This window comes from Cajanus cajan, chromosome 3 (genome assembly GCF_000230855.2).
Source record: "Cajanus cajan strain Asha chromosome 3, NIPB_CcT2T_4, whole genome shotgun sequence".
Classification (NCBI taxonomy): domain Eukaryota; kingdom Viridiplantae; phylum Streptophyta; class Magnoliopsida; order Fabales; family Fabaceae; genus Cajanus; species Cajanus cajan.
In genome coordinates, this window is record NC_138519.1 from 12653358 (window position 1) to 12662055 (window position 8698).

The window sequence follows — 8698 nt, forward strand, 5'->3', positions numbered from 1 at the left end:
AACTTTAAATTCAATAATTGTATAGTTGAAATTTGATGTTAAACATAATTTATTAAATGAAGTAAGTTTAGATAAACTAAATCCTAGAATAAACAAATTCCTCCTGTAATATATATATATATATATATATATATATATATATATATATATATTCTATTCATTTATCTATTACATAATTCACAATAATTATTCTCTCCTTATAACTATTGTTCCTTCACATTTATTATCTTTTCCAGACTCAATTCTCACCAATGTAAAAAAAATGTTTAACTAACATAAGTCACAACTAATGTAAAAAATGTTTATATTTAATTATAAACTTTTAAACAATGGATAAATTATTTTTTTTAATCAAGATATTAATATACAATATTTTGTTAGAAGTAACGACTAATTTTCATCGTAGACTCTAAACACATTACATAAATTATGTTGATGGAAAAGAATGATTGTATTTTGAATTATATATATTTATGTCCATCCACATCCTTGTCGAATCTCATTGCTAAATTTCTCCATAGGCAGTGAGCAAACATGGAGCATTCATCTGCACCTCATGTGTTGGCTTTACCTCTTCCAGCAGAAGGCCACATCAAACCCATGTTTAACTTAGCCAAACTTCTTTCCCATAGAGGCCACAGAATCACCTTCGTGAATACACATCACAACCACAATCGCTTCCTCCAATTCACAGACTTACCATCATTCCTCACCCAATTCCCCAATTTCCACTTTGTGTCCATCACTGATGGCTTACCCGATGACCTTCCACGAAATGGGGCCCTTTTGAACTACTATCCATTGCTTATCTCTCCGAGTGCCAGGTCCTTATTTGCTCAAGAGTTCCGAGAATTGTTCTTGAAACTTGTTCAGACAAATGGAGAGTGGCAACCACCATCTTGCATCATAGCCGATGGACTCATGTCAACCATTGCCTTGAGTGTTTCACAAGAGTTTCGGATTCCATTCATTGCTTTCCGAACCTATAGTGCCACTTGCACTTGGGTCACAATCCACATGAGCAAACTTTTTCACGAGGGATCTTTGCTTCGGAACAATGAAGGTGAGTAAAGGAATTTAGGAAGCAAAAGTCAAATAAATTTTTTCATAAATTTACATATAAATTATTTTGTAAAAGTTCATTTGTATTAGCTTTTCAAAAAACTTATTTTTAACTCATGCATAAGTTAATTTATGAAAAAGTTTATTTTGATTTTTTCTCTTAATTTTTTTTTGTTCTTAGAAGTATTTCTAAAATTACTTATTCAAACATACTCTTAAGTTATGGCAACTTGTTACCAAGGAATGAGACCGGTATAATTAATAGATCTTAATAATTAATAAAACTTCATTCGTCCCACAATGATGGTCATAGTTTAAGGTTTTCACACATACATTAAAAATAACAATAAATGTGTCACCTTTTGATATAATTTTATCAAAATAATTCACTTTCACGATAAATACATTTTTCTTTCTATTCTCTATTATAAGAAGAAAAGAAAATGAATTCACACATATTAGAAAAATTGATTGTCTGTATTAACTTTTGCTAATTTTATAATATTTTTCCTAAATTTTCTTTGTTATACAATGTTAAAAAAGGTAATGTAACTACAAAGTCATGCACTATAAGAAGAATATTTTAAGTAGAATATTATTAAATAGGACAAAACTAGTTAAAATTTGCTTATATTTAAAAAAGAAAATATTTTTTTTATTATATACTTATAATAGATAACAAAGAAAGTACGTATTCAAATATGTTGGTTGATTAATTTATTAACAGGTAAATGTAAAATATAATAATTAATATTATATCAAAAATGACGAGAACATTATTCATTTTAGAAAATTAAAGTGTTAAAGCTACACTTACTGTGAAACTAAGGGAGTATGAATTTGATGTCTTATATATAACGTAACGTTCTATCCTTAATTAATGCAAAGTTTATTTTGTTGTTGATGTTTTAACTAGAAAGAAAATAAATCTCAAATAGATGCTTTTGATTATTAGATCTATTAGAACAACACTTTTATAAAGTTTAGAAGTTTTGACCATTTCACAATTGCCTTATTTTCAGAAAATATGCAAAATGTACCTGCAAGCATCCCAGGATTAGAAAATTTATTGAGAGTTTGTGATCTTCCATCTTATTTCACATTGTTGACAGATAAGAACCTCAATAGAGACTTTTTCATCGTAGAAACCTTAGCCATGATTCAAGCTTCAGCTCTAATACTCAATACCTTTGAACAATTAGAACCCTCCGTTATCACTAAGCTTGCTACTATATTTCCCAAAGTCTATTCTATTGGTCCTCTTCACACTCTCTACAAGACCATATTCACGGCTAATAGTTCATCACTCGAAAAAAATGGTCGTGTGAGAAAGGAAGACAAAAGCTGCATTACTTGGTTGGACCATCAAAAGGCAAAGTCAGTTTTGTATGTTAGTTTTGGCACTGTGGTGAAGCTATCACTTGAGCAACTATTGGAGTTTTGGCATGGTTTGGTAAATAGCATGAAGCCTTTCTTGTGGGCTATCCAAAAGGAGTTGATCGATGGTATAGGTAACCATGTACCTTTAGAGCTTGAGATTGGGACTAAAGAAAGAGGTTTTATGGTGTATTGGGCCCCTCAAGAAGAGGTTTTGGCCCACCCTGCAGTGGGTGGATTTTTGACTCATAGCGGTTGGAATTCTACTTTGGAATGTATTACTGAAGGACTGCCTATGCTTTGTTGGCCATTGATGGCTGACCAAATGGTTAACAGTAGGTGCGTGAGTGAACGGTGGATGATTGGGGTCAATATGAATGGGACATGTGATAGGTTGATTATTGAAAAGATGGTGAGAGATATAATGGAGAATCAAATGGAAAAGCTCATGAAATCAACAAAAGAGATTGCAAAAAAAGCTCGTGATAGTATTAAAGAGAATGGTTCATCTTATCATAATTTAGAGAATCTGATCAAGGACATTATTGCAAGTGTGCCAACAACAGCAACGATGTAGAGTAGTTTCTTTCATAATTTTTAGGAATTTGTTTTGCTTTAGTTACATTTCAGATATTATGTTATAATTCTGGTTTTATGTTTCTGTTATGGCTAATAATTAAGGATGTAACTTATATGTTTGATGCTCTTTATATAGACTTAAAATATTATAAGCTTCCTTTAACATTCTCTAGCTATCTTCTCTATTCTCATAAAACAAAAGCAACCGATATAAAGTCAACCAAGACATAAAACTACTATAAAAAGAAAACTGCATTTTGTAAAACAACAGTGTTGAAACATATTACATTTCTCAATTTAATCATTGCATTCATTGCTATGTATCAAATTTTTAAGACAAAATATATTTTGTTGGAGATTCAAGATATAAGAATTTTAATCCAAAGGTGTATTACGCCTAGATAGGAGATGGCTGAAGTAGATGAGTAATAATTAAGTGTCACGGAAAAAGTCTTTTCAGATGTATCGCCGAGATCTATTCTAAATACATGCATAAATCAACTAAGGAAACCATTCTAAAATCGTATACATTCATGGAAAGTGCATATTACATGCTAAGAAGATCGACTTTTTACATGATTAGGATCATTATGGAAACATTTTGCAGAAATGAGACTATTTTTAAATTATTTCTCATTTTAAGAGAGTTAATTATGGTTGCCACTGGTAAACTCAATAAACTCAATGACACTCATGCCACATAATATGTAACACCTTAATTTTTTTATTAAAAATATTTATTTTATTATTAATTATTATATTTTATGATAATTATATGTATTGCTTTTAGTAATTATTTGTAATTATTTTTATACGAATATATTGTGAGATTTTATAATTAAAATTTATATCATTTAATTATTTATTAAATAAGGGAAGAGATTTGTGAATAACTATTGTTGATGATTTTTAAGTAAATAATTCAAGGGATGTTAAGTTTTAAAAAGAGCTAATTAATTTTTACACTCTCTTACTTTTCACGTATACGTTTATACTTCAAAGTTCAGAGAATTTGAAGGAGGAGGAAACTATTCTAGAGTCAATTTTCTACTCAATAAGGAAAGGGGAGAGTGAGAAACCTTACTCTGGGTGTAGAGATATATGTTAGGTAGTAAGATTAAACTCTAATCATGTGTATATTGCATGCCTATGTATGAAGGAATTTTCTTAAATGCTTATTTTATCTCGTTCTTTTAATTTAGCACATAACTAATAACATGAATTGTTTAAATGATTAATCAATTGTATATTTTGGATTATAATTGTATGTTTTGATATTTCTATGGATTCGTGCGAAAAATCCTATGGGAACGCATTGGTGATTGTATGAGGGGATTGATTGAGTATGCCATTGCATGCATAAATTGTACTATTTAGAATGTTTATTATATGATTTAGAACACGTTCACCAATTGTGTAAATAAATTGATGATTTGGGATGAAAATGTGAAAATCACAATTGTAGAGTTTTTGATCGTAGAAACCATGTTGAGCATTGTTTCTAGCATTGAGCGTCACAATGGAAAAGAGTTAAAAGTGTTGTCTGTGACTCTTAAGCTGAACGTGAGTTTCACAATGAGCGTGACTCACATTGAGAGTGGCTCAACCATATAGTCAAGGTTATTCTCTGGAGTCCCTATGTTGAGTGCCTAGTTTGGCATTGAGGGTCAGTTGCCTTGTGTTTCCTTCCTTCTTTAATGAATTCTACCAATGCGACGTGAATCTTATGCTACTTCTCTATTGTAGTCTATGAATGGTAGTGATGTGATTTCTTGTACCGTTGAATGTTAACCTTTAATGAATACAATCACATGGTTGATTGCTATATTAAGATAGTTGATGATTACGTGATGAGATAATGTAGTTGAAACATGATGAAGTCATATGATAAAACACATGATAATGTGATACATAATGCATAGAGTTTTGATTTACGTGCATCATATGTATAAATATTTTAAGGGTACGATATGAAATACACCGTTAGGGAAGACCTCCTTGTGTAAAAGCTTAAGGATCAATCCTTAGGGATAACTCAATTTGTAAGTCCCAATCTCACCTATTGTGTGCATGAGATGTATCTTGCATGACTTATCTATCCCAACTAGACCTTGATAATATGCCCTTCTTGTGAGAGTGCGTAGAGGGTGTGACCTGGCATGTACTCCTAGACTACTCTTTGTATGTTGCTAGTAGTAATGTATCATGTGATGTTTTTACTAGTGCCACGTGCATGATACTATGTAATCCGTGTTCATTAGATAGGCATTTTAATGTTATGTGTTAATTAATTATTATGCCATGAAAAAGTGAAATGTGATATTGTTATTAACCTGTTTATGCTATGTATATATGTATGTCTTATTTGTGTTTGACTATTCGGTTTGCATTCCTATATCTTGAGCTAAAGTAATATGATGTTTCTCACTTCCTTTCTGTTTTATTTTTGTTGGTTATGCTATTTTATTCAAGTTATGAATGTGGTGCTCCTTAGCTAAACATGTTTAATTTTTAATTATGAAGAATTATTTTATTTAATTTTTATTAATTACGCGTTAAAACATGTGGGGTAGAGAGTGTCACATAATATACATACATATATTTTCTAAAAAAGTTGTTTAAAGAGTGACACATGACATCGTATTGGTGATGCTAGGGCCGCATGTGGGATCACTATTGGTGAATCCGACTCTAATGTTACTTTTTTTATTAAAAAAGATTGTATTGATGGCCTAAAACGTGACACCTATTTTTTTCTTCTTTTTAAAGTAGTATCACTGTCCCCACTGAGGGACTAGTTTTATTTAGTTTCATTTAGTGTCGTTGTCTTGTGAGGAAGAACCTTTTTTTAATTCTATGTCGTTATCCCCAAAAGAGGGACTCTATTATTTTCTTTTTTGTTATTTCTAGTCCCACTATATCCAATTGGAGGAATCGTGATGCTATCATGCGTACATGTTGAATCTTGGTTGCTTCAATTATCAAATTGAAATGTAGTTTGTTTCCTATATAAAAAATTGAGTTATACACTTTCAGCTATTTTACAAGTGGTCCTAGAGGAATTATATATGAATGTAATACTCCTAAGTTATTTAAGATTGATGAAGTTGTTACTTTACACAGGTTGAATAATCAAATCAAAGAAGTCATTAGAGTAGGTAGTATTGACAATTTAAAAATTTTTGATTATCAACTTCTAGTTTATTGTCTAGAAGATGATTGTGTTGATTATGACTTCCTTCAACACATGAGCGATTATGATGTAGATTACATGTTTTCTATATATAGAGAATTTTATAAAGTAGCCCCGATTGAATTATAAGCTAAGATTGAAAGAACAACAAAGATATTTTGCAAAGTTTGCATCGACCACAAATTTTATTTGAAATCATGGTTTGTTTACATGAAAGTATGTATAATGATGATTCATCAACTAACTTATGTGATCCATTATGTTAATGTTTTTTAATAATAAATAAAATTTTATATATTACATTTATTTGCATTTTTTTTAATTTTATTTAAATTGGTTCTGTTAAATTATCTAGATGAGATTAATTTATTAATTAAAATAATAAATTATATTTATAATTAAATAAATTTAAATTTTAAATAATATTATTAATTATTTTTTGTAACACCCCAATTTTTATTATTTTTTTTATTAAGGGTATTTTTGTAAATTTATTAAAGGCATAGGGGTGATTTGGCAACTTGGAACGGGCTGTTCCAAAAGTGGAACGGGTCGTTCCAAACAATGAAAATGAACTGTGTTTGAAGAAGCAGAACGGGTCGTTTCCAATTGGAACGGGCCGTTCCCAGGGTGAAACGAGCCGTTCCAAGGTTCTAAATTGGCCTAAAAACCTTAGTTGGGAACGGGCCGTTCCAACCATGGTTTATATGTGTTAAAGTTAACCCTAGAACGGGCCGTTCCAATTTTAGAACGGGTCATTCTGCTTTTTGAGAACTGGCCGTTCTGGTTTTAGAACGGACCGTTCCAGTTGAAAAATTTGCGTAGGTTTGAAGGGTCCAAAATGGCCATTCCACTTTCAGTACGGGCCGTTCCGGGTAGGTGAGCCAGAATTCCTATAAATAGGGGGTTGGCGTTAGAAGGAAATCATAACTTGAGAAGAAGGAAAATTATAGAGAGAGAAAAAGGAGAGAGAGAGAAAAGAGAGAGGAGGAGAAAGAAAAAGAGAGAGAAAGGAAGAACAATCCAGAGGAGGAGATTCTGCTCTAGTTTCAGCTCCTACTTATCTAGGTAAGGGTAGTACTAATAAAACTTAACCTAGTATGTATGGGTTTGAAATATCACATTGATTCCATGTTTTATGCATGATTAAGGTTGAATTGAGTGGAAAGGATTTTGATAGGGTTTCCCTATGATTTCCATAGATTAATGGTTAATACTGTAGGTCTCTGTTTGAGTTTTGAGCCGGCGCGATATTAGTGCGCCGGGCGTGAGTATGTTGGTCTTGAGGTCTTCATGAAAGTTGTAGCCTTGGATGTTAGCTTTCCAATGGCGTTGGAATCAACAAAAAATGAGGTCTAGAACTCCAGATATGACTATTTTAGTAAACAGGGGTCAAGCTGCTAGCATTGGTTATAGCTGTTGCGGTTTTTAGAATTTTTAACAAAGTAGATGATGAAATTAGGACTTTATATCTGCATAAGAATTGTAGGAAATCTTCTTATATTTTATATGAGATAAGTATGAGCATGATAGGAGTAGTATACCTCTTAATATACTTTTTATATGAAGATTGTCATTTCACAAAGGGTAATTTGGTTAAGTTGATAGTTGTTTTGGGTGTTTAATTATTTATGTTGTTATATTGAATAATTTGGCATGGTTATGGAAAATTTTGTATGTAATTATGGAATATGCTATGTTTGTTTGGTTTGGATAGCTAATAGGACTTAGAGGAGTAAGGTTATGGTATGGATTGGGAGATCTCTTGGTGAGATCAGGATATAATCTTTGGAAAAATATAGAATTTGGGAGTCCCATGGTGAGGATTCCAATATGGAACTTTTCCAAGGATTATATAATAAACCACTTCAGATATTAGGTGGATTCTGAAGTACTCCTCTAAGTATTCTATTTTGCTACCGGTATGGGGGCAAGGCCAAGTCATATCGATGGATGAAGTGGCCACGATCACTAGGGTTATGTGACGACGTAACCCAACTGTATATTTTCCATGAGAGGTTAGGTGTGTGACATGGGCAGGTGACATGTTCACAAATTCAACACTTGGTTTGGATGTGTTGAGGCCAACATTTGGTTTGGATGTGTTGGCTACTTCATGAGATTATACAGTGGTGTGACTTTGGTTTAGATGTGGAATATGTATGCATTTGGTATGGATTATATACATTGGTTATGGATTCTTTATTATCATAGAATATGTATGCATTGGCATGGATGTGTATACATTGGACTTTGGATTGGTTTATATTTGGTGTAACGACCCAGCTGGTCACTACACACTGCACAACACACTAGAAACACCACACAGAAAGGAACAAGTGTATACATATAGGGTCTAGAATATATACATATACAAGGTCCAAGTCTGGATAGAGTTAAAGTGTACAAAAATACAACAAAAGCCACTACACCGAGTAGCTAAACACAAAACATCTTAACAGATCAGCTCCGCCTTCCAGCTGAAGA

The 8698-nt window shown here is 31.9% G+C and overlaps 1 protein-coding gene across 1 annotated transcript; it reads left to right on the forward strand.

Moving 5' to 3' along the window:
* Positions 1–482: 482 nt before the first annotated feature.
* LOC109817004 (7-deoxyloganetic acid glucosyltransferase) lies at positions 483–3181 on the forward strand. The gene is made up of 2 exons (XM_020382198.3): positions 483–1063; positions 2085–3181. The coding sequence occupies exons 1-2, from the start codon at positions 535–537 to the stop codon at positions 3014–3016; spliced, it is 1461 nt and encodes a 486-aa protein (XP_020237787.2). The 5' UTR covers positions 483–534; the 3' UTR covers positions 3017–3181.
* Positions 3182–8698: the final 5517 nt, after the last annotated feature.

Coding starts and splice junctions, on each gene's coding strand:
- LOC109817004 (XM_020382198.3), top strand. CDS start 535: ATGGAGCATTCATCTGCACCTCATGTGTTGGCTTTACCTCTTCCAGCA. Junction 1,064..2,084: donor TTTGCTTCGGAACAATGAAG/GTGAGTAAAGGA, acceptor CCTTATTTTCAG/AAAATATGCAAAATGTACCT.